At 41.3% G+C, this 26473-nt stretch overlaps 1 protein-coding gene across 7 annotated transcripts in view; it reads left to right on the top strand.

Annotated features, from left to right (window-relative positions):
• Positions 1-26473, top strand: part of fgf14 (fibroblast growth factor 14) — a 79050-nt gene that overhangs the window by 30818 nt on the left and 21759 nt on the right. For 3 of the 7 annotated variants that reach the window (XM_026295651.1, XM_026295645.1, XM_026295649.1), the window contains exons 2-3: positions 24850-24960; positions 26018-26121. In XM_026295651.1, coding sequence (XP_026151436.1) covers positions 24909-24960; positions 26018-26121 — 156 coding nt within the window. In that variant the 5' untranslated portion in view covers positions 24850-24908. Of the gene's footprint in view, positions 1-18069; positions 18427-18695; positions 18702-24849; positions 24961-26017; positions 26122-26473 lie in introns of those variants that run through there. The other 4 variants (XM_026295648.1, XM_026295647.1, XM_026295646.1 and 1 more) reach the window with 4 other exon arrangements.

The raw sequence follows: 26473 nt of genomic DNA, 5'->3' as shown, positions 1-26473 counted from the left end.
GAGTTTGACAAATCCACCAGAACCTGAATATCTGTCAGTCATGTAGACCACACAGTATAATATGGGATCGTCTTGAGCACTTTCCTGATGGTGCACAAACTCAGCACTTTCGTAGCAATGCAATATGCATGTACCGTGCAGATCTGCAAATGCTGCTGCTGTGCTATCTCTTACAAAATTTCTCTCTGTGTTTTGCCCCAGTTTGTAGCAGCTTACATGGCAGTGAGGTGCCTGGCATGTGTCTGTGTAGGTCTCTGGTGAAGCAGCTCACTGTAGTGTACAATGATGGTGTTGTCCATGGTGCTGAACTTCTCACTATCAGAATTCGATCTGGTCTAAGCTGCAGCCTTCATTTTTTTTTTTTTGTTAATATTTATATTTTTGAGTCCATGTCTAGTATGTTCTGTGCTTCTATTGCAGACTTTTACTTTCATTCATTTATTGTATTAAATGTCTTAAAGAAGTCAGCTTAAAATGCCTTCCAGTGCATTATTTATAGACTTCTGAGTTTGAGAGGGTTTGGGTATGTGGCTTCGTCATGTTATATTTCCATCAAAAGCCTTCCTTTGAGACTTTATTTATTTTGCAGATGTATTTTAGCATTTCCTTATTGCTAATAGGTGACTGTGTCAGTAAGAGACGCACACTCACACCGATAGTCAGAGGCAAAGTGGGAGAGAGATGTTGTCATTTACCAAGTCTCTTTTGATTACCATTTCAAATCAGCAACTTCATGGCTCATTACACCACTCTGCCCATCTGATGCAACAGCTAGATGGGCAGTTATCATCACTATCAATTTCACATGTTCCACTGTGTTTACTCTCTTCCTGTGAAGGCACAGTAGTCAGTGAAAACCTTGGTCTGCAGTAAAGGTTACTTGCAGGGCACGGCATTCTATACATGTCTTAAAGCCTTTCTGCCATTCATTTTCATACAGTACATAGTGGGTCTCTGTTTTGATTTAGTACCATGAGATACTCCAACACGTCAATGACACTGGTTCTTATATATCCACTAGTATGTTTTAATGCTTATATGTACATTGTTGGATTAAAATGATGTCTTATAGTCTAAGGGGGAATGAGTGAGAGCTAGCCGATGTAGAACTTTTGTTTTATTCTCTTTATCACATGAACTGGTAGAGTTGGATTTGTCTACTCATCTATTATTTGTCCAAAATGATTATACTCTATATTGCCTCACATAATCATAGCTAATCTGTATCAGTGCTTGGATGGATAAAGAGATGGAGAGATGGAGGCAGAGTGCACCCTGGGAGAGAACATCATGAGTAGGAGGTATTCATGCCTCTTGGGAGCTTGCCTGCAGGTTAAGTGAGGCGCTTGAAGAAGCTGGAGAGCCTCTCTATTCATTTAATTACACGTTAGCACAAAGTCTTTGATTAAAAACTTTCCTATTGAACTCAGGGTGTATATAGCATGTTAAAATAACAGGAGCCCTCATGATGCACATGCAAAAGCAGAAATTAAAACACTGACTTCTCAGAAGTGTCTTATATGGTACATTTAAAATGCACTTGGATTTTTTCATGTTTTATAAATGTTTAATTCAGTCCTCTTAGTCAGGACACACTAAACCTTGTACAGAAGATGCTCCAATGTGCTTGGCAAAATCTCAGGTGATTAATATTATCTCCCAGGTATTAACAGCTACACGTGGGGTGATGGGGCAAGTAGTTTCCATGTAGAGGTGCCAGATAAAGATGGATCCAAAATACATTCAGATTTCATCCCCTTTCTGGAGGAAAATCTAAGTTTACTTTACTGTTAGTTAGGTGGGATTATCTCTGAAACAAAAATACATGTTCATATGTGTAGCAGTGGGAAATCCATAGATGTATCAGCAAAAGCTCCAGCATCAACATTTGTTCTACTTCTTAAACTTTTAAATTGACTTTAAAGTAAACACAAGCATATCAGCAGTGCCTTTAAGGACCAGATTCTACTGTCCACAGACTAGAGCTCAGTATGTGCTGTGTTGGACTGTTTACCTAGGTGCTTCTCAAAGTAGGCTGTTTGTAATTGAAGGGACTTTATTATAGAAGGCCAGGGGATATTTTAAAACAGATAGGAGAGTCCTGAAAGCCAAGGCTACCTGTAACAGCCCTGATTCTGTCTTGGTGATTTACACCACTCTCTACTGCAGGTCTTCTAGAGGCTTTAACACAAAGGACTGGTCCTCTATTGGGGCGGTGCACATGATGAATTACCTGGTGGTAATGAGATAACACATGTCAAAGTGTTGCTGTCACCCACTCACAATGACTGCACAGCAGTCACACACAGAAAACAATGGCCTATGTTTTTCTCACTCTAAACAGAGAATAAGCGATGACAGAGAGGGGTGGCGATATTACAGCACCAAGGTGAATTAAAGAGATCAGAGGTGTTTATATAAAATATATGAGTCAGTATCAGTGACAGAAGAGAGATTTGCCAATTATCCAGGGTACCTTTGCTCTACTTGAACCTTAATGCATTAAAAACAACTGAAAATAAGCAGATTATGACATGTTATTATGTTTGATAGAAGTGTTTTGCCCCTATGTGATCTCTGTTGTTGTCCCTTGCTCCGTCATTCACTGTAGTGCGTCTCATATACAAAACATTCTCACTTAGATCAACATATTAGAAAGATGTTTTTTTGCAGCAGGAGGCTAGTGGGTGTGCAGAGTGGACCAACCATAGCAGTACTCCATGATGCTGTCGTCCCCTGTCCACCTCCAGACACATCACCTGGCAGTGCAGGGTCATGAATATTCAACAAAGTGTTTACTGTTTATTATTATGCAGTGTGTGGATTAGTGTGTGCCCTCTGCATGTGAACATGCTAGTGTACCAGCAATTGCTAATATTGCATATCGCTGCTTTGGTGTATTGTTATTATCTGAAGTGCAGTGATAGAGGCAGATCTTGGGAAATAATGAGTGAAGTAAGCAGCACATGAAGGGAGCGTAGTTTCAGAAAGAAAACGTTTCCATCTTTTTGACACTCTCTTTGGATCTCCCACATTCACTGTTTGGTTTTGTTGCTCAGTGGAAATGCTGCCTGTTGTACACAATGCTTGTGCTCAATTGCTCACCATGAATAAACTGAAAATTAAACATTTGGACAGCTCCACAGTGAAACAACTCTCCCTCCACACAAGCCAAATACATATTGGGTTTATGAGTTTGTGTTCATTCCCTAATTGGCAGCATACTTTGACTGTGATGCTGTAAAGCAAATAATTTAATTCCAATTTGGCAACCATCCAATCATTTACTTTCATCTATGGAAATATTAGTGCATAATAGCCCTTATATATTGTTTTGCTGTTGTAATTACTAAGAAAACATATAAGACATTATCAGAGGGCAGACAAGCTGTAGTACAGATCAGCATCTAATATATTTACAGCTCTTTTAACGCGGGTGAGGTTTCACCATATTCATTCAGCCAATGCTGCACCAGGTTGGCTTAGGCTGATGAAGTCATGCTAAGTCGTGTTGAGTGTCTGTTGTGCCGAAGAGCTTAACTCAGTCTGTTACTCAATCCAGCTCAAAGGAGAAGGCTCGTAATAATGTAGTTTTATTGGGAATGCTCTCGCTCGGGAGAAAGGAGCAGGTGGGTGGGCTGGGTGCTGCAAGGGTAGGAATAGTAAGAGGAATTGGACTGAGAAAGCTTAGAATTGGTGTAGGGAGGGGGGTGATAAGTTTCGCACAGATTTAGGTAGAAGGTAAATGTCCTTCATGTAAAGAAGGATCATATTGGAGTGTGTGAATAAGATATGGACTCGGTGTGGGTGGTTACTGTGCATGTTTCCCTGTGTACACCCATGCATATATGTGGGAGCGTGAGGCGGACCAGTGGGTGTGCGCACCAAATGATTCAGCACTTCATGGACAAGATTCATGTTTTATGAGTATAGGCTTCCATGAATTACATGGCCCGGCTTTTCTGCTGCTGCTGCACAGAGCCATCATCTCTTTCCCTCGCTTTCCCTTTCTTCAGTCATTCTCGTTCTCCCTCCTACTAGCACTCTATCACAGTTTTGCCCTTTGCCCTCTCTGTTGTTTTTGTTGCACACAAAATGTCATCAAAATTTATTTTGTCAGTAGATTTCTAGCTGCAGTACGCCCTTATGTAAATATTGTCAAAAAGCAGCAGTGCCTAAGGATGCTTACTGCTCAACCTACTCACGCTGCTAACTTGACTTGGTATGTTTACCTGTGCACCATGTGTAGGCTTGTGACAAGCCACTGAACTTGCTGGAGTGTACTTCAGGGAGCTTCATGTGTTACTTAGCAACAGTGCACTTGGACTGCAGAGTCTGGTTCAGTTTTCTTAAGGAACACCATCCCTCCCTGTGTCCGCCTGTAAATGTCTATTTGAGGGTGCACACAAACAGAGAACGAGATCAAAACAGAGTGACAGAGAGGGGCATGACTTCTCTGTGTGGTGAATCAACAGATGTGTCAGGGGAGAGTAGGGTCACCTGGGTCTGCAACTGAGAGCATGCAGCACCTGTTCTCTGTCCCCACCAACTCATTACTGATAAATTGACACTCAAGTACAGAAATTATACAGGTTTCACATTGCTAACACCTGGATTCTATGCATGCAGTTTCTAGGGTCTGTCGTTCTCTAATAGTATTACGTGCTGTTGGATACTGTTATGTATAAGTAGATCTGATACATAACATCTGTTCATCAAGTCACATTTATCCACAGGAAAATACTTCCAGAATTCTTAAATCCAATTATTTAAAATATGAATGGTCTTGTTCTTTCTTCTAGATAACAAAACATCAGATAGGCAACACATATATAGAGCTCCTAGTCTCTAGCTCTGATGGCAGTATCAACCAGTGCATTTACAGTTTGGGTTAGGCTGAAATGTCTCATGAGCTGTTGGATTGAATGAAATTTTCCAGCCATTCAGGGTCTACAGATAATGCCTCTGAATGGCTTTGCTGCTTCCCTGGCTTTTCTTCTAGTGTTTTGAATTAAATGTTTCCCAGCTCTAGGATGGATCATTTTGTTCTGTGACGTGTAACAGATAACAAGGAAACAAGGAAAGCTTTCTGTCTGCTCTTAAACACTGTTAATGTTAAAGCACATAGCTTTTGTTTTACCTTGTGGAACAATAAATAGGCCTGAACCAGAACCTCATGCTTGCACATTGTTTAGCCAAGAGGCAGCATGTTAATACTGGAGAGCAATGGACCAAACATTGACCCCTGGAGGACTCTGCGTTCAGTGAGAACATTTGTAAAGACAGTTCACAAGTTCTCAAGAGACATTGTCGACAAATTGAACTGTATCATCTGCTCATCAGAGCAGGTGGTGTAATAACTGTTTGTGGACAACATTTTCCATGAATTCACAAAGGATTTGAATATTGGAGATTGGCCAACATTCAGAAATTATGGCAAAGTCTCGATTGGGCTTCTTTAATAATAGCTTTACCGTTGCAAGAGTAAGAGGTCTTGGGAAAAGATCGGATTGCAAATTGATGCTCACTATAATTAAAACATCAGTGGACAGGAAATTAACAGCACTGTTTAAAAATACAGTGGGAACTGGGTCAAGAGAGCAGGTGGAACGATTGAGGTTTGCTACAACCTTTCTTACCCAACAAGGTGAAAAGACATGCTCCGAGAAGAGCACGGGGGAGGATCTGGACTGTACAAGTATTGGATCTTGTGTTTCTAATTGTATACATTTTTCACAGTTTACATGCATGGACGTGTTAATTTGAGAGTCAACACTTTAACACTTGTTTTTGTATGATAGCCTTTGTTTTCTGCTGTAAAGTATCCTGGAATTTAGCATATTGCTCTATAGAAGTCTGTCGATATACATAGATGGTATACTTCATGTTCTGTGCTGGGGTAGTGCGTTTCAGTGGTGTTTAAAAACATTCGAAAGAGGTAAACTGCCCCAAAACGCTATCTACAACAGAGGATGTCAGATAATATAGCTACTGCTTCTCCTCTCCTATCAGATCTAAAGATATTTAACATTTCGAAATTAGCTGATGCTTCTCATGGGGTGAAAGAACAGTCAGTGTCTGGCTAAGTTTCAGTTAAAACTGTAGGTGGTAATGTTACAGTGGCAGTGCCCATGCTATCAACTGGCTTAGATAATCCATTCCATACACAGAACAAATCAATATAGATCTTAATTAATATAACATGTTTTCACTTTTTAGTTTTTTCTTTAGTGCTGTTGTGTTACAGGAGTGTAAATACATTCAATACATCAAAACATGTCTCTTTGCATTTCTTCTGTTTGACTCTGTTGCTGAGCTGAAATGGACAGGACCTATAGCACCAAACGCTTCATCCTGTGGACAAATTCCTCCATGCTAAGAGTTTGAATTGTTCCTTGACAAAACCAGTGTTTTGCTGTGAGCTTGTGGAGAGACAAGCCTCTGACCTCTCTATAAGACAGATGAGTTAAACCAATCTAATTCCAGCTTGTCGATAGGGAAGGAGCACATTTCCCTGAACAGGAATTGACCAGGTGTCAGGGGGCTAATGGAGAGGGCAGTGTGTGTGCGCGTGTGTGTGTGTGCGTGTCTGTGTGTGCGTGTGCGTGTGTGTGTGTGTGTGTGTGTTTGCATCTAGTATTATTCATATCGTGGGAACCAAAACTTGCTGGCTTTTATGGTGATAGCTTGGTCTAAGGTTAGTGAAAGGTTAAGATTACAGTTGGGTTAGGTTTAGTAGTGGTTATGGTTAAGGTTAGGGTAAATGTAAAGTCCCAACAAGGGCTGTAAAGACACTTGCGTGTGAGTGTGTGTGTGTGTGTGTGTGTGTGTGTGTAGTAATGTCCCTGCATGTGTGCATCAGTTATTGTGAGTGCAGACATTTGTGTGCTCCTGTACTTGACAAGCATCTTACTTATCCCAGGAGCTCCCCTTTATTTGAGAGTGTTGCTATTTATAGAACTGTGTCGAAAGGTCAGCTCCTCTATTGGCTGGAAGAAAACACTGAAACAACAGTTTAACAGAAAACATACATCCTCTGTGGAGATGGACACTGCTTTGTCAGTCACCTAGCACATGTTTTACATCACCTTAAGAAATGCATCACTGTGGAGATGCTGTGTGCTGTTATTTTGACTGATCCTTTAGCCCTAAGGTTGATTTTCAACAACTTACCTCATAATACTCACATCAGTCAGGTTTCTTATCTGGAGTCATGCTTATTCCTTAATACACTAAATCCTAAAGAGACATGTACTATACTTTTGAACATCTCCCAGACACAGCTGTAAAATGGTGAATACATTTTTCTAACCATGACAAACCCTTTAAAATAACTTTTTGCCACTAACATTTGGGAGGTCTAGAAGAGCTGTGGGCCTGTTTTCTTATTTTTTATTTTGTCCCGTTCATGTGTGGTCAGCTAACAGGAAGTCTTGGCTAGTGCTGTGGCCAAGTTTCCCACTGGCCGGTTTGACATACCAGACCTAGACTATATGAACTATCGACTAAGTGCAAGCATGTAAGCATCAGAAGTAAAAGCACTCCTCTGCCAAAATCTCAATCTTATATATCCTGAGGCCTACGATAAAAACACGTCTCCTCCTCCTCGTCCTCCTCCACCTGCTCTGTAAGTGGGTGTGTTGGAGGAGGTTGAGTGATTATAGCAGTACAGTGAAGGCCAGCATTGGTGTTCATCTTGCAGGTTTTGTCCTGCCAAATTTTGAGCTCTCAAATGAAGTCCCAGGCCAACAGTGTGTTTCATGTGGAAGGAAAATTACAATTGTAAAGCTTTTTTTTTTTTTTTTTTTTTTTTTTGGTCTTTAAATTCATTTCTACCTGTATTTTAAACAGTATAACAAAACCTCTCTCTTGTGTAGCTGGATCATAAAGACCTGAGTTCTGGCATCTCACTTACACACCAGCTAATTATAGTCCACTGTAATTACAAATGTGTCATTTCTCATTAAGGCCCAACAGCAGACATGCAAATGAAACATTCTGTTTGACAGGGGGCTTATTTAGCTTTTCCTCCACTCTCATCTCATAATTTGACACAAACATACCCATCCTTCCATTTTACTATAGCATATATCCTTATTATTTAAAAATCTTGATTTGCATGTATGTTAATGGTACCTGATGCTTAGCTTTCAGTTTTGTGTGGTCAGCCCATTGTGCTAAATCTTTACACTATGGTTTTCTGCACTACCTGCTTTTTGTCTCAGACTTTCTCTATAAATTCGCTGACACGTACAACTTAGTTTGCCACCAAGATTCTAACCCGTGGCACCTGGCCAGAGACAGAAACATTAAGTTTATGAAGGCTGCAAAACGCTCAAGTTATCACCATTTCTGTCATTTCTGTTTCAAAAGTGATTTGTTTTGACATTATGCAGATGGAAATTCAGTGATTGATTGAAAAAGGCTATTGTCTGTTTTATTGTTTACACTAAAGCAAGAGCACATAAACACAATGCTAAATGTTGTCATCTGCCTCTGCTCCCCACGAACAGCGACTGGCTCAGTTTGTGTGCCGTGTGATCTGACAGCACTGCACCACTGACTGCTACTGGAAACTGTCTGTGGCTCTGATCTATAGATCATAGGGGCCTTCTGCAGCCCTTTATGCATAACATACAGAAATGAAAACAAATTCCTCATATCTTTTCTTCTGTTAATTTATTTTTGCCATTCTCTTTATTCCCTTGCCTTATCTCAATCGCATAAACACACACTCATATGCACATAGATGTTCAAGGAACCAGTGGATGTTTCACAAGACCTAGAAACTCACAATCTGTAGTGTAGTTACTGCTCATATCAACACAACCTCATTTATTTTAGTTAGGCCATAACTCTTCACCGAGTTCACTGCTGCTTTCATCATGTTTCATTATGCTAAATCTAAAAACAAAAAGTTGGACAGTGGACACAAATGTTATAATCAGACACACACGTTGTCTGTGATGTAGCCCATTGTGACCACTTGAGGGCATCTTGGTTGTTTTAAGAGTTTAGTTTTTTTTTTTTTTTTGGAAATGGCTCCAGTTTGAGTTTAGTGTTTGTCTAAATGCAGTGGAACATACAAAGCTGAATATAGCAGTCAGTACAGAGTACCACCTTCCCAGAGAGTTCCTCTGTATTATTCACTGGATCTTTGCACACCATGCATTACCCCATTGGAAACTGAAGTACAAACATACATACATGTAGTGGTTTGTTATGTCTGTCTTAAAACCTTTGTTTAAGAGTGAAGAACATTTTTATAATGGCACAAAGAGTACACACTGCATGCAGAGTAGTCTGTCTCACCTGGTACAGCACTATAATCCTGCAGCAGGGCCCTGCTGAGCTCTGTACTGCTCTCTAGTGGCCAAAAAGTAGTAGAGCATTATAACCATGACAGGGCAGGGAAAATCACCTCAATAGAGTGTGCATTTACATTATCATTTTAATACAGCAGCAGGAAAGATTGTTAAACTTCCAGAGGTGCAGATTGTGTGAAGTTGCTATAATGCATGCAGTACATTATCTTTTCAAGCCCGTGGCAATGCTCTGCAGCACCAAAGCAGATGTAGAGCATGAGCAGGATCATTTTACGCCAAATGAACTTTCCACATTTAACAGTTTGAAAGAGTTCCATACAGTCAACCTGCCTCCTCCACAGCAATATGTGTCAAGTTAGTAATTTTTTCATTTATGTAACAGAAGCAAATTCATGATAATTAACACACTTAACAGTTACTGGTGGAAGAAGCTCCACATTTTTCTGAGTAGTTATCATAGTCATCTTGTAGAGGTTTGAGTTGACAAATGATGTATTTTTGCTGCTTCATCACTGCCTGTCATAATGTCACCAGTTGAGTTGATATACTGTGGTGACAAGTGCTAATTAACCGAAAAATGCACATTATCTTCAAACTTGCCATCAATCCAGCTGTTCTGCAAGAAATGTTTATTTTTCTATTGAAGACTTGTTCGACCACAGTTACAGCAGCTTCCATGCACACATGTCCATGTGCTATGAAAATGAGAGTACCCCAAATTTCTTCTGCGTAGCGTGACTATGTTTTCAAATGTATTCCATATGTGCACTGTTGCTATGTTTCTTAAACTGAACATCACAGACGATACATTCTGTTAACGAAGCAAAAGTCGATTTGCTCGGCCAGATTATTATAAAACACCTTAATATTTGCTTTTGGGAGATAATACAAATGTTTCCCTTAAGTGTCACTTTGCACATTGAACATAACTATATATTCATCTGGTACAAGTGATGTGCATTTCTTCAGATTACAGTAGCTGTTTTATAGTGTGCTGTTTTTTAACAAAATCTAATATGCCTGATACAAAAGGGATTATTATGTATTGAATAAACCACAGCAACAAGAGTAATGTATTCCTGCTGTGAATATGATCAGATAATTTATCAGTAATGCAGAACATGCAATTCTGATTTAAATGCAAACCCAGCTGTCTTGTATCTTGTGTGTTATTTTTCACACCAGGGATCACAGACTAACAATGAAACCAAAGTGGTGCAGTTCTGATAAGACTGAGTGGATGAAGGGATACGTAAAGTAACTGATGTATTTAGAGCTGTGGTAACCTTTGATCTGTGACAGTGTTAATGGGTGTCTGAGTGTGTGGTAATGTCTGTGAGTTAATAACTACTGTCATACTGGAGTATTAACCCCTGTCACTTCAAACTAATCACTCCTCCTCCCCCCGTCACCTCCATTAGCTTTCAGTATAACACACACACACACACACACACACACTGTGGTGGCAGGGTATCATTTTTTTAGTTTATTCTCCGGACCAAGGGGGTCACAGTGGCCAAAGTACAGTCCTGACTAATAATGACTGGCATCATAACGTTCACCATTACAGATGTCATTAGTCTTCATCACCTCCTGCAGAAAACGTTATTGCTGTTCTCCTACTTTCACTGGCTCACTCTTAATCTATGGCACATATTATATAAGGAAATGTTAAAATGGGAGCAATATGATCCACGCTTCTAAGAAATTGTAGTTCATAGAGTTGTAATGTTTGATGGTTCTGTCTATTTTATTATTGAGAGGAGCTCTGACATGTTGTCATTAAGAAAGTTTAGAATTTATATGCAGAACATGGTTTATATAGTCAATTTATTGTTAAAGCTCCATAAATCATGTTTAAGCACTAAATCAAATATATTCCCCTCCTGTAATGTGAACACTTTGTTGGCGCTCCTGGCAAACTCATTTAAAAATAGGGCAGCAAATGTCGAACTCCTTTGCAGCCTTATGGTTTTTTCCCACCCTTTGTCCACACCAAAACTTTGTGCTTTTATTTTGTGTTATTATAGTTAGTTAGTTAGTGTTAGATTCATGGTTGGGGCTTGAATTGGACTGGCATCACACTAGTACTGTCTGTAGTTTAATATTTTGGAAAACCTGTCACTGGTAATTTGCTTATTAACAGTTAGATGAGAAGAGTGATTCCACTGATGTTATTCCTGTATGTAGCTGGAGTCAACAGCTGCTCTGGAAACGTAGTCTGGTTCTGGTTATAAAGAAAAGCATCTCCCATCACCTCTAAACATCAGGACATAACATTTCTTTATTTGTTTAAACAATAAAAAAAGTATTGTGTGGTCTTGTGTATGTGTGTGCATGCAGGTAGAGGAGTGGCTTTCTCCTAAAACATCTGTTCCCTGTGGCCAGTCCACAGCCCTCTTCCTGTTTCATGCTGTTTGACTTGGGCTTATTCTGTGGGAAAGACCTGCTGGTGGAAACGTGGTTTTATAGTGTGTGGTAATTTGACCGTAGTGTGTAGAAGCTGTCGGTGTCAGTGCTGTCAGAGGTAGGCAGTGATTCTGATGGACCTCTGGGCTCCTTACACCTGCATTCACATCAGGTATTATCTGTGGACTGCAGCTTGACAGGGAGCCAGCTTAGAGAAAGACGCCGACCACACCTGAAGGTCAGTAGCCACCCTGCTGCTCTATTTAAATGGAGAAAAAAAAAATCTCTGCATATTGTTTTAAACTTGTATTTAGCAAGTTTGAGTTGCAGACATAGACTCTTTTTACATTCACAGAACCATTTACTGACCTGCTTTTCTCCATATCACATCTTTGAATTCACAGTTGGTGCCTGGCCTGACCTGACTCATTACAATTCTGTTAAGCCTTTCACCAGGGAAATACATCCATCACTTGGAACCTGAAAACTATTTATATTAATGCACACACATATGCACTCTATGCATTTCTGAGTGAGCACACACGATGTCTTTGCTTATCTACACAACCCTGCACCAAGCAAATACACACACACTGAGAAACATACATGCACACACTGACATGCCTATACACACTTGGTGTCAGCCTTCAGCTCTGGAAACAGGCCTTGTCAAAGGGGTTTGAACTGATTGATATTCTCCCACACTGCCCAGGGTTTCTCCAAGGAACCTCACTCTGCAGTGCTGCTGACAAAGCACATTCCATCACTGCTGCAGGCTTAAAATAGGATCAGAGGATGGAGGAGTATATTTGTGTGAGAGACAGAAGAAGTTGTTGACTCCTCAGTTAATTGTGACAGTGTTTTACCACTACGTGTCTTGCTTTTGCTCCCTTCCTTGTGATTTGTATCTTTGTTTGCTCACTAACATTAGTGTCCTTAAATACCCTTAGTTTCCTTCTTCTCAAATCATGTACACTATAGCTGAATTGTTTGTGATCAGGGGTATTTTTCTGTAGTTAACTAGTCATTGCTGGTGAGGGGCCATTAAGCTTTCCTTCCATTTGCTGTAAATAGTTTTCTTTTTTTCTAAATGTGCAAAAGTCAGAGTGTCTGCAAAAAGCCCCCAGCCACACTAAATATCTGTTTTTTTATTTTTTAACCAATTTACCTGTTTTCCCCCCCAAATAATAGTTGTCAGGAAGACTTAATTAGGGTGTTACATTATTCTTATCGTTATGGAATCGTCCTTATCACCAACCTTGTCCAATCATTCCTCCCCACAGGCCCTTTCTCCAATTCCCCTTCTCTAATTTGTTCACTTGCGGGCGAACAGACCATGCAAGTATGTGGACTTCAACAGCATAAGTGTCAACGATGTTTCTTGCTTTTCTGCCTTCAACTAAGCGATTTGTGTGTTGAGCTCACAGTTTGAAGCCACTGTGTTTCATTAATGCCTCTGTTGGAGGGCTCCACTCCTCAGGCTCACTCTAATCTGATCCCTGAAGGAGAGGGGGGGGAATTCCATCATGCTCACAACAGAGCGACATGTTGTAATGTGGCTATACATATTCTCTGATGCCATATTTAGTACACCTTGTAGTGATTATGTGATGTACGTTTAAAAGATTTTATGACACGAGATGAGGAACCTTCTCTTTAAAGGGCTGTGAGCAGAGACTTAATGCATCAGCTTCTCCAATCATTTGTAACTAAATCTCTCCAGGGGTGTTTTCTAACCTTTTCAAATATATTATTCATTGACAGTGTAGCATGAGTGCTCTTGTAGGCAATAAAGCAACACAAGCAGCCTGCTTCTCATTCGATCACTCTAGGAAGTTCATTCATTCATTTATTTGTGTGGTATCAGACTGCTGCAGCCAGAGGAAACCCTCATCTGAGGGGCAGTCGTCACAACTGAAGCCCTGGTCTAGGAATCAAATACTACATTTTCATGTCACATTGGCTGTATCTTTGTTGTTACGTTTGTTACTCAGTGGCCACTTTATTAGGTACACATGTAGAGTCTAATGTAATCCAAGACCATTTTACCACTTACTATCAGATTTTCCCTTTCTAACAATATTTTAAACCCCAACTTAACCTTTTTTTGACTTTAAGTCACTTTATTCTTGTTAAAATCATTTTATTCTTCATGTGTGTTATCTTGTTCCAACTATCCGTAGATGCTGTTTGGTGTTTACACTCACAGACTGGTTACTTTGGAAAGTTTGTGGTGTCAAATTTGGAAGAGTTCTGTGTTTTGTTTTTTTTTTTCCCCCAACATTTTCTGTTTTTAAATGTGCTCTTCACCTTATTTGGCCTCTCTTATAATTGGGTAACACTTTTAAAAGGGCAAACTCACTCTAGCGAACTACACAATGATTATACTGTAGGTGAATAGTGAACATTTCTGGACACAGACAGCCTGCGGGCATATCTCAACAAAATATGGCACAGATATTTATGGACCTCTCTCCCCAGAACGTGTCATAGACCGCTAACCTCTTCCTGGCTGTTGCCCACCTTCAGGCCCTCATCATCTGCTCTGAATTGTGACCACTTAACAAAAGCGCTCACATACACTGTGGAGTACTCAGAGTTTCTAAGCTTTTATTGCTTCTGTAGATGGACATAAGTGCTAGCTACGCAAAATCATTATTCATCCTAAATGAAATTAATTCTTTGTCTTTTATCATGCAGTGTAATTTGAGTCCCACTGGCTGTTCTTCCTATCAGGATGGGTGATAAAGGAACATGCCTGAAGCAGAGTAATAGCAATAATCAAATGGGTTGTTTATCCCAGTTCCACTGGGTGACATTTGCTTTGCCTCTGCAGCAGGGCATCTAACTAACAGTAATGCAATTTCCTGAGGAGATCGGATTACATTGTTCTGACAAGTCCACGTCAATTTGTGCTTTGTCGATTGTCAGTGATTTGGGTTGCCATGTTTTCCATACAGTTCGGCTGTCTATATTGTATTATGGTCTCTGGAGTTCTGTGTCAAGTATATATTAGCAATAGAGGAGTGTAAGCTGATGTATGCAGTATTTCTCATGCACCAGTGTAGCATCTGTCTAGGTTCTTGCAAAGTACACCCTAAGGCGACCTTTAGACCTATTTTATTTGTGGGTTAGTCTCAAACTGTCCGAATATGTTAATCTAACTGTCTTTGTCTGTGACACAACTTAAAGAATGAATGAACAAATGAATGTGAACAGCTTGGGCAGGACTGTCACCTCACCTTAACTATGTTAGATCCTTCAAGGGGCAGTATAAATGGGACATTAGCAGTCAGACAAAAAGGTCTAGTCTTAGAGGGCTTTGGAATGGGACTGCAATGGACACCAATGCTTTCTCATGCAGGAGGAAAAAAAATGTAGGTATGTGTGTCCTTTGCTTCATGGTTGAATATTTCACAGGGTTTCGATGTGCTCTTGCATTGCATTCAGTTTGATAGGAAGGCTTTCTCATGGATTACGCTGGATTATAGTCGCTCCTCAGTGTGTGCTGTGGTGAGGCTTTTGCATGTGCATGTCTGTGCTTGGCTGACCATTGTTACATTCAAACTCATATTGTATAACTGTAAAAAGCAACACTGCAAAGCATTTCTCCTCTTCTCTGTAGGATTATCCTCATCCTGGATCCAGCCCAAAGTCATATATTTTGTTCTTTGCTGTAGTGGCACATTTGTGGAATTTATGAGATTCTTGGATTAATGATTTACTGCAAACAACTTCCAAATTTTTCTTTTCTCTTGGCCAGGTGTGAAGGGATTCCTGCCAAACAAATCCATTTTCTTAACCTTGGAACTCTTTTGCCATTTGTCTCATATTTTAAGACCATTAATAATATTACTTCTGGTTTGTTAGTTGAGCTGTACTATTATTGTCGTTTAGTAAATACACTTATCTTTAAAAAAATGAATGTGCAAACAGTCAAATCTCAGCATAGAATTTGCCAAAGCTGCAAGATAACATACATTAATCCCTCTGAACTGTGATTGTACATTCAAACAGTGCTAGACCTGCAGGATCATAGTAGAAGAAGAGCGATGTGAGCCAGAGAGAAACCCTCCTCCTGTCTAGGACACAGGCTGTGGCAGCGCTGCAAGCTGAGTGTGTGAAGGAGCATTGTTGAGCTGACAGTGTCCGCTGCTGGTTGGAGCGTTAACTGCAGTGGCTCCTTCAGCACCGAGGAGCAGCAGGCTTCTGCCACGGAACATAAACTGTATGTTTCCACAGCACCAACTCGACTCAGCGGAGTGGGATGGGGGGAGGCATTTAACCACCGATGCACACACTGTACCTGATTTTTACAGCCCTAATTCTGAAGAGGCATTAAGATGTTCTGCATGCAATTTCACTCCAATGACAGACACGACGAACTCCTTCCTTTCACTCTTTTCAAATGGTCAGACACAGCTGTGACGGAGAGACGACTGAGTGGATATGAATGTGTGTTTGCCACTTTAAACTGAGCCTATATTCTTACGTCCGCACAGCTGGATATCAACAGGTGCGTCTGGCGTGCAGGGAGTGAGCGCAGAGCAGAGGCAAAGCAATACGACGCTCCAGTCCAACGTTTAATTACAGCCACAGACAGCAGATGGCTCTCTTGAGTTTTTATTTCTGTGTCGTGTCTGTGATTGAGACTTAGATTATATTATCCCCAAATCGCAAGAACCAACTAAATGTTTTGTCTTATATTCAGTGACACTTTTATTTTGTGTGGAACTGACACCTCCAAGTCTTCTTCTAAATTGTCCAACAAGGTCCTCGGTGGCGTGGAGCACTATGTGCATCTCCAGTTGCCTGTACTTCTAATTGTCCTGCAGCCTGTGTTGGGCGTTAAAGGACTGAGGGGGGGCGTGTTCCGTCTTTGTTGGTGCTGAATTTGGCGACGCTGTCCGCGGTGCTGAAGCCCCGCGAACGGAGCGCGCCAACAAAAGGACTCCCAGTCAAAACGCTATGAATGTGCTCGTCTCCACACAGCGTGTGCAGCAACTGGGGTCTCTCGTCTCATGATACAGAGAATAAAGTTCTACGGATCCACTGCGATTAATCCTTTTTTAGACTGTAAAGATTTGAAAATACAGGTGCCTCTGATTCAGCTTCATCGTTTAGAGGATTCCAGTTATTTGGCTGTCTCACTTCATAACGTACTGTACAGCCCAGACTGAAGCTTTTAAAAATAAATCTTAACATCTAATTGCAGTATTCAGACCGGCTCACTCCCTTCAAGCATGGGCTTGGTGGTTGAGAGGGAGGGAGGGGGGCAGGGCATCCGCTTCACTCAGGCGGGCACTAACGAGTGGTTAGGACTTGTTGATGGGAAGGATTTGTTGATCTGGGTTATATAGTCTGAAGTGAGTGACCACCACTTGCCATGATTTTTTCCTTTGCGCGTGGGGGGAAATAAATAGTGCTGTCTATCAGTGGCGTTACTTTCTTTGCTCTCTTTACGCACGGATCGCCATACTTGCATCTCCCACGCCGTGGGCTTTATAGGAAAAAACACAGGGTAGAACTAAACGCCGGCGGGGGGGGTTAACTTCATATATTTGTATGCAGCTTGTCACACAATGCAGACGTCATCTTCACAGGACTCAGATAAGCTTTGGTTGTGTTTTTTTTCGCCCTGGTTTCTATCGCGCCCAGACGCCTGTGGTGCGATTGTGGAATACAGTGAGGAAAACAGGGTTTGAGCACATTATTCGGCAGATCAGCAGGTAGTTTGGATCTAACTTGCTGCATTAATTGAGTATGTGCATCGATCTCTAACTAAACGGCTGCATATCCTGCGTCTCCAATTGTGTTGGCAATCGCTGGGTCCTTGTCGCGGATTCCTTCTTGCAAACTTCATCCGCCTGGGCTGCTGAGGTTCCACTCCGGCGGTGATCTCCGTAGGAGGCGCCTGTATTTGCTTGATTGTTGGCGGCGCACATGCACAGGCGTCCCCACCGCTACCCAAACAGCGACTTCTGCTAGAGCAACCTCGTCTGGCAGAAGGAGCGGAAAACGAAGGGTGAAAGGAGGGAAGAGTGGGTGAACGTGTTGTGAGGACGCTGCAGCCGGTAAAAGGAGGCGATGCTGCTGAACACCTTAGAGACAATAAACAAAAGCATCACTGTGCAGGTATGAATAATCCACAGAATTATCCGTCCCCGTGAGTTTTGCCGTATCTGTTCATCGGGACTGTGATTATTGGCGCATGTATGGAATTACGCATGAACTGATCTCGTTTTTCCATCATGTCCAAGTATTTTTCGGATGATGACAGCTGTTTTCACATTATAATTAGAATGTAGTGATCGGAAAGAACTGAAAACCAGCTCAGAATTTGACATTTGACATCTCGGAACGGACCACTTAGCCGCCACCATGGGACTGTGACCCGGGCTGCGAGCTCTGAGAGGCGGCTGTTTGTGTAGTCTGTGCTCCGTGTGCAGACTGGATTGAGCAGTTGTGACATTTTGAGCAATGGCTGCTGCTATCGCTAGTGGGCTGATCAGGCAAAAGAGACAGGCACGGGAGCAGCATTTGGACCGGCCCTCGACCAACCGACGGAGAAAGAGCCCCAACAAGAACAAGGGGCTGTGCAATGGGAACCTGGTCGACATCTTCTCTAAAGTGCGCATCTTCGGCCTCAGGAAACGGAGACTACGGAGACAAGGTCTGGGAACTTCAGTGTGCAAGGCGCATTCTTTGTAGGCGTCGAGCGATGTGCATTCAGTGTGCACACACATATTTTCACTGGCTGATGGCTTGATTAGGCCTTTATGTAACATAATCACATTGTCACATTTGTGATCATGTTACACAAAGTAATAATGAAATCTCAGAGAGCTTACTAAATGATTACTCGTTACCAAATGACACCTCCAGGCCTAAAAAGTTGAATTGAGCTGGAGAGAGCATTAAGTTTTGTACACCGGGCAGTTGGCTGAAAGTAACGCACAGTCCCAGGTGGCCGACAGGCTCCTGAGGGATTGTACCAAATGATTCAGACAGAGTTACCGAGCTGTCACCTCGGCGGTCCTGAAAAGGGCCTGATCGTTTATGAAGCACATAGACGATTAGCTGGACTGCTTACAATATAAACACATCACAGGAGCCAGATATGAAACTCATTTATATGCACGCAAAAAGGTCAGTATGTCCCACGGAATTGAGGTTGTGCCTTTCAAAGAACAATATTTCCCCGCATACAAATTCTGAGCCCAGTGGCCTCTAGTTGCCCCAACTAATATTGGCTCCACTTATAGAAATGTCATGAACACTTTTCGCTCAAATGTGGCAACCTGGGATTGTTAAAGAGCACTGTCAACAATTATTTCACTGCTGAAATCAGTGCCAACTGGGAGGATAATGTTCTTACAAAAATGAATTAGAATAATTCGTTTAGGAAAGAAATGACTCACATTGTTTCCTCTTGTTAGTGGATGATGAAAGTGGCTGTATGTTCCTCTTGGAATCATCAAGTGTCAAACCTGTTGCACCACAGCTGCTATACTTAGTGGGGTAAAAACATTTTCAGCAGTCGTGGTTTTTAGTAGATTTATGTTTTAAACAGCATTTGTTTTAACAAAGACGCCTTCAGTCTTTCATCTTGTTTGCAAAGGCAACCATTTTGATAGCTGAGTTTTTCCTCAGCTGTCTGCGTCCGTATTGGAATTCAACAGCACCACAAAAAGTCCCCTTCACCAGCCCTTAGTGATTACATGGATTAAACATTTGCTTTGATATAATAGGATCTATATAATAACACACAGAGGACACATCTGGACATGGGTCAGGGTGAGATTAGGAATACAGGTTATAATCGGCCGTCCTCCAGGCTGCTGCTCCTGCCCACTGTGTGCATGTGTTAGGATCTGTGTGTATGTCTGTCCTAGTGTATTGCTCTGTCTTATCATCTGTCCTCCCATCACCTCTGAATTGGCTTATGGCGTCTACATCTTTTCATCTAAACCTGTCAGTGTCCAAAGGCCCCCGTAGATCAGAGATGTGCACAGACAGAATTGCTATTTGGTTGATGAATTAATGTGTTAAAAAAAAAAGGCTCAGTATGCTTTTATGTTTTGGTCTGGTGTTTATTTTTCTTTGTCATGGGTGTTAAAGTGTGATATGTCACAAATAAATCTAGGAATCAGACAGTGGCAACCTTGAAATGACTTGACAGCATCACACCTGTACCGGCCATTTTATAGAGCACCTTGGGACCTGCTTAAACCTCAGAATACTGATAATCAACAGTAACACTGCCAGCAAAAGTGTTGATGAACTGAGTCATAAGACTTCAAAAAAGCAACAGGAGAAACCTCCAGCTTAGATGAAAATAAAATCAGGGGGAAGCTGTTTTTAAGTGGGTATATTGTCCCCGTCTTTGAAGCTCTAATCAGAGCAAACGCTCTTTTCTCTTGTTTTAGTTTAGTGTTGCTTGTGATTAAAAGCCAAGTGGGCTTTTACTTCTTTAATTCCAGCCTCACATGAGAATCGGAAAGAATCTTTACCAAGTGATATCAATCTTTGTTTTCAGGAGGCTGTATTTTGCACATGCCTCTGCTTCCTGCCTCACCCTTCCACACCTCTCTCACACACCTTTCTTTCCCCTCTTACTCTCACCATATTATCACAAGAATGCACAGCTTAGGCAGACTAAGGGCTTGTTTGGTGTGCTCAGCCTAATATAGGACCCCAGAAGGACGTAATTTTTGCGAGTGAATAAAGCTGAATGCACCACTGATCATAAGTGTTGTGATAACACAAGCCGACACGCATGGTTGTCTTCATTTCCCCCATGAATACGACACTGGGCTTCCCTCTGACAGCTGAGCCTGCAGAGACCGCAGCAGCTTTCTAACCAACCACACTGTGATTATATATTGAAGTCACATTCAGTTTCCTGCTGAGATCTGTCAGGATGAAAGTGTGGAAGTGTCTGAAATGTACTTTTAACAGCAGTGTTCCCTTTGCTTTGACTATTGATCTTCTGAATGAGAGTCTACGTTACCTATTGTTATGGACAGGATTCACTGTCGGGGTATTAAAAAAGACAGGGCATTCATAGACTTCCTGTAGATAAAACACACTGTAGAAAATGGAGTGTCTGCCATATTCCCTTGAATGCACAGATGTGGTTTCCTGTCTGTATCTAACACTTGATGGAATTTGCTGGGAATGCTTGTTTTCTTAGTCATATGAGCTTTAATTTTAAAATATCCATGCATTCAGATAGCAGATGCAGACTCTGTGATCACACCGATGTTTTTTTTTTTTTTTTAAAGGGATTAGATGCGAGTTGTAAATCCTATTACACCCAAACCCAGAAAGTGAGCTGTGGGCACATCCAGCTTGGGCTCACTGATAATCTCACTGCTCTAATTTTCTCACTGCATTAGATTCATAAATCATTAGATCATGTTACACAGATCAGACCATTAGATTAGCTTACATGAGTTAGAAACCTGTTTGAGATGAATGCTTTGCTGTGCCATGGCTGTTTATTCAAGAGTATGTTGACAGGACACAGCAGTGCATCATCAGTCAGCTTTCAGAGCTGTCTCTATCAGACGAGTTATTGTTGAGGTGTCACAGATGTTGCTGATGTAAGAGAAATGGGAAAGGGGTTTGAGTATAGTTTGCTCGATCTACATTTCTATGACAACAGAAGTAACATCACAGGTTTTTCCTTTTGCAGGCTGGAAAAACCCTTGTCCTTTTCCAGAAACATCCAAAGTGGGTCAGGCAGGGCAGGGGCTGACAGCAGTCTACAACTGCTGCATCTGTGCCATAGTGTGTGTGTGTGTGTGTGTGTGTGTGTGTGTGTGTGTGTGTGTGTGTCCTTGTCGGTATACTTTGCTCTGTTTGCTTTGCACTGAGCTGAACATGTGTCTCTGTACACATACGCAGACAGAGGGATGACAACAGAAGATAAGACAGGAAGAGAATGAGGGCGCTATAGAGAAGCCACTTAAAACAACAAAGAAATCAAAACCTTTCTGCAATAGTTCATTTTATATGAAGAGAGGACTTCTGCTGCACAACAACATGATTTGAGATCTTAAGGCTCAGACGCTTGTTGTTTTTCCAAGGAAACCCCCCTGCTGCTGCCAAACCACCACTCGGTTTCCCTAGAAACAAAGTGGCATGTAGAAACATACATGGTGTCTGCTGTAAAAACTAATAACTGGGAAAGTCCAACTGCAGCACAGCTTTGGATCTGTTACTGCAGGTGAATATTCAGACAGACAAAGAGACACAAGAAGACAGTAACAAAAGAAAAGTGAATCAAAGACGTTCTTGACTTCAGGAATCCCACAGAGACATTTTCAAAGCACCTCTGGATTTTAGAGTGCATGCACCATATCAAGCTTGAAAATGCTGCGTCAGTCTAAAAACACTGAGCCTTTCCTCTTTATTCTTACACAAAAATTTGTCTTCCTTTTATCATTGTTTTTCTCTCGTTCTCACCTGATTTTTATAAACCGCATTGCTTGGTCCATATTTTAAAAGCAATGCACGCAAATGAGATGATGTCGCTGCCGTGTAAATAATGAGAATTATTAAATGAGTTGTTGTTTTCTATGAGATGAGTCCACCTTAAATCCACCTCAAACAGTTTATCTACTGGCCATGAGTAAGTGTGACCTTCAGTGTAAGCTGTGTCGGTGCATTGCCAGCTTTGAATGAATCATAAAAACCTATTATGTCATTATAATGTATGCATTAGCATACATGAATGTCTGATATTAAACTGTAATAAATAATGCCCCTGGTATTTAGGGACATGATTGAATTCTAGACACTTTCATCCAGACACCCGTCAGAATAGGATTACAGCTCAACTATCATAAATTATAGGGACTTATCTCACACATTTCCTTATTGCTTTATGTTTTAGCTTTTTTTTTTCAATTTTATTACATTAGCTAAAATTCTACGGCTTTGCAGCTCACCCTGGCTGCAGGACAGAAATATTGAAGAAATACTGGAGCTTGAAACTGAGGGGAAATCCGTGTGTGTGTGTGATATACTGGCTGACTCGCCCCAGGGAACACAGCAAACATGATTTATTACACGACAAAGAAGCCAAGTTCACCTCCACACACAAATGTTCACACAAGCACAAAGACATAGTATTCAAATAACCAGCAACCAGTTATGCAGTTTTAATTATTACAAATTGCCCCACCCACCCACCCACTGATCTGTCTTAAGAATCAATCTCACTCTCCCACTTGTTTAAGTTGCTGCTGATCAAAGTCATTAATTGATCGGAGGTTAGCCAACTTTGTGCGTCTGCACAAGAACACATGATTTCCTCAAGGGAGTTGCACACAGATTAAAAATCCATATGAAAATGTGTGTGTAGTGTTTGTGTTTGTGTGCACAGGGGTGTGCTTTTGACTGTGTGAGTGTTCTCCCTGCTCTCTCTGCTGTAGGGAGACTCGCCCATCTCGTTTGACACTACATTGCAGGGAATATGGGTGTGGTCTTGAGCCTATATCGTACTATATCTGATTGCTGAATGCTCATGTGTTTGAGAAGATACATAATGAATCCAGCCAACCTGTTGTTATGATATTCTTCTGTCCTTTGCAGTAGCAGAGTCTGGATAAGATAATGAAAAGAAGGTTGAGTGATTGAATGAGGGCAGCAGTGCATTTGATTTTTTTTGTTTTTCACTCTGACAGGTTCTCAATGACTTAGCAGCTGTGTCTTTGATGCATGTCCCTAATCTGCAACGTTAAATTTAATGTCTTTTGCTTTTAGACTTTTTGGGTGAAGTTGATTGCTTGATTTACTTTTGCCTATTCCTCTATAGTATAAGTTCAGTGTCGATTATAAATGTAGAGATGCTGTCACTCGTCTGTAAGCCTGCTCAGTGCTTAGCTGAGACACTGACAGATTCTGCTTTATCCACCTTTTCATTGTTCTGGAGAGACAACAAAGCAGAGCTACTGAACGCTGTTATAGCTGCGTTTTTGGAGAGTAGAGCAGAGAAGCATTTTCTCCCCTTTTCAGGCAGCAGGGAAAGGTCTCAGAGCTACCTAATGCCATCACCCTACAGAGCCATTTCAGAAGAGACTGCCTTGAGCAGTACACTGACAGAAAAAAGCCTTTCTGTGCCCTCAGCAAGACCCCTCAAGTTCTCCTCTGTGGCCATGCCCTCTCTCTTTTTCTCTCTTTTTCTTTCTCTCTCTCTATTACGCACACACACACAGACACAGACACACACACACACACACAGATTGGCATGGTTTAGTCTCAGGTGAAGTTGATTGTTCACCTCCCCAGGGCTTTCTTAGAATGAAATCTGGTGTGATAGCTGTCTCTACGATAAAACTAATGTTGATGGTATATGACCGCAGTGGTTGACCCTGCACAAACCCAGACACACATGCGTACACACTCCCAAATTAAGAAATATTGTCGTATGGCTCGAGCACAAGCACATCTGAGCACAGTTTTTCCAGATATATCCCAGTGTGTGACCCTCCTGCAGTTTTATTATATTGTTTTCAGTTTTTCACTCGTTTACTTTTTACATTTTCACTTTTACTTTTATTACAAATCCACAAAATGCCACCTAAATTTGCAACATAACTGGTTGAGCTGCAGTGGCACTGGGCAATTTAACCGCAGCAGCAGTGATTTATTTACAGTTGATATGGTGCTAATCCCCTGCTGGGCCAGCTAGAAGGGATGGGACGCAGACAGTCTCACATCCTACACACTAAGGACCCAGAGAGGGTGCTGTTGGGTTCATTATGGGAGTCAGGCAGCCACAGATTAATTCCACAGACTATAATTGGATGGCCTATCTTTGAGTTGGGTAGGGCCTATGTTCCGAGGAAGTTGGCTGTGGGATTTTTGTGTGAACATACAGAAGAAGCCAAAACTGCTGTGAAGTAGCTCTGCTCGCTATGTCTTGGTTTAATGCATTTAAGACCCTCACAAAACAATATTACCATACAATATCTTTGCTGTGTTTACTCTGAGCACATAAGTAATTTTTTGAAGCTGATGTGTGTTTCTGCAGTTCATATAAAGAGTTTTTCATCATTTTAGCATTTACTAATGTATGCCCTTTATTTTCTCTCCCCCACAGATCCCCAGCTCAAGGGTATAGTGACCAGGTTATATTGCAGGCAGGGATACTACTTGCAAATGAACCCCGATGGCTCTCTTGATGGGACCAAGGATGACAGCAGTAATTCCTGTGAGTACCTTGATGGTGTAGACACATTTGAAGAATTGCTAACAAATAACACAATGAAAAATATATTTGCAAACTCTTAATATTTTATATCTGAATTATATAGATTCTTATTTGGGATTTCTTTCAGTTACAATATGTGCTGCTTTACACAAAAATTAAAAAAAAAAAATTTTTCAGGTCTAGGATTACACAGATTTGTCGTCCTCTCTGTGAGGGAAAGTAGACCAGGAAACAGTAGGCTTAATGGGTAGAAAAGGGTATTATTAGCTTGTTCTGGCACTGCTCCTCTAGCGCTTCAGGCTAGGTGGTTAATTTAATTCCAGTGTTTGGTGCTAACACTATCCTGACACCTCTACATTGTCAGTTACTCCTGTCAGCATGAGAAGATGTGGCACATGTCACATCTGATAGGCTTTAGGGAGTTATTAAAAGAGGGGGCAATACATATTGTGTGCATAAGGGCTATATTGTGTTATTTAAACTCCAAGATCAAATAAAGTGCTGGCACTGATCGCTCAACATGAGATTTTACAGTACATTTCTGAAATTGGTGAAAAAGCAGTGGCCATGCACTTGTTCTGTTAGCCTTCCTCCAGGCTTCAAACCTGCCAGAATCAGTTACTTAGAGGGTCAGCAGAGGTCATTAGGTGCCTTAAGTCTTCCATTTCCACACGGTTAATGCTACAGCCAGGTCAGTCATGTTGTTTTTCACAAGTACAAACAATAGCCATTACCTACCAGACCCAAGGAGTCTGCTACAACAACTAAAGGGCTATTAAATCTGCCACGCACCGGTGGTGGCTCCAATTACAGCTATGTCTCAGGTAGCTCTGGGTGGCCCTGGCTATGCTAGGCTGGTCACGTTCACCAGCCATGGTGCAATTCATCTTCAGTGATTACATAAATGCAGCAGCTAGCAATTGTATTATCTCTGCTTTGTCGAGCATTAATGATGGGCAGCTTCCGTTTGGATTATAATTTAGACCATAATGCCCCCCCCCCCCATGGTAATGTTTTTCTGTGTGTGTGTCTTTGCCTGTTCACGTGTGTTTTCCAGCTTTGTTCAACCTTATTCCTGTGGGCCTCAGAGTTGTTGCCATTCAGTCCGTGAAGACAGGGTTATACATCGCCATGAACGGGGAAGGCCATCTGTACACATCAGTAAGCACACTGTTCTGTTTTCTTCTACTTATATTGCTTTTTAACAGGAACCATTTAAGTTTGCTGTGCATAGGAACAACATAGCTGCAAAATTATAAGGCATTATCCCAAGCATGTTTGTGTCTGTATGACATGCATATGTGTTTCATGTATATGAAGAAAATTGAAATATTGTTGTACAGGATATCTGAACGAGTGTGACGCTGTTTCCAATAAACCCATGAACATGTCACATTTGCAGCAGGGTAATTGCATTTCAGTGAAGGCTGGGGATCCCATTAAGTAGAAACTCATGCATACAGATTTCTGTTCATCAGGTTACATCCCCTCAGAGTTTTCATTCAATATGAAA

Source organism: Mastacembelus armatus, chromosome 21 (genome assembly GCF_900324485.2).
Source record: "Mastacembelus armatus chromosome 21, fMasArm1.2, whole genome shotgun sequence".
NCBI lineage: Eukaryota > Metazoa > Chordata > Actinopteri > Synbranchiformes > Mastacembelidae > Mastacembelus > Mastacembelus armatus.
The sequence above is the reverse complement of the archived record's forward strand: the minus strand, read 5'-3'. Positions and strand labels throughout refer to the sequence as shown.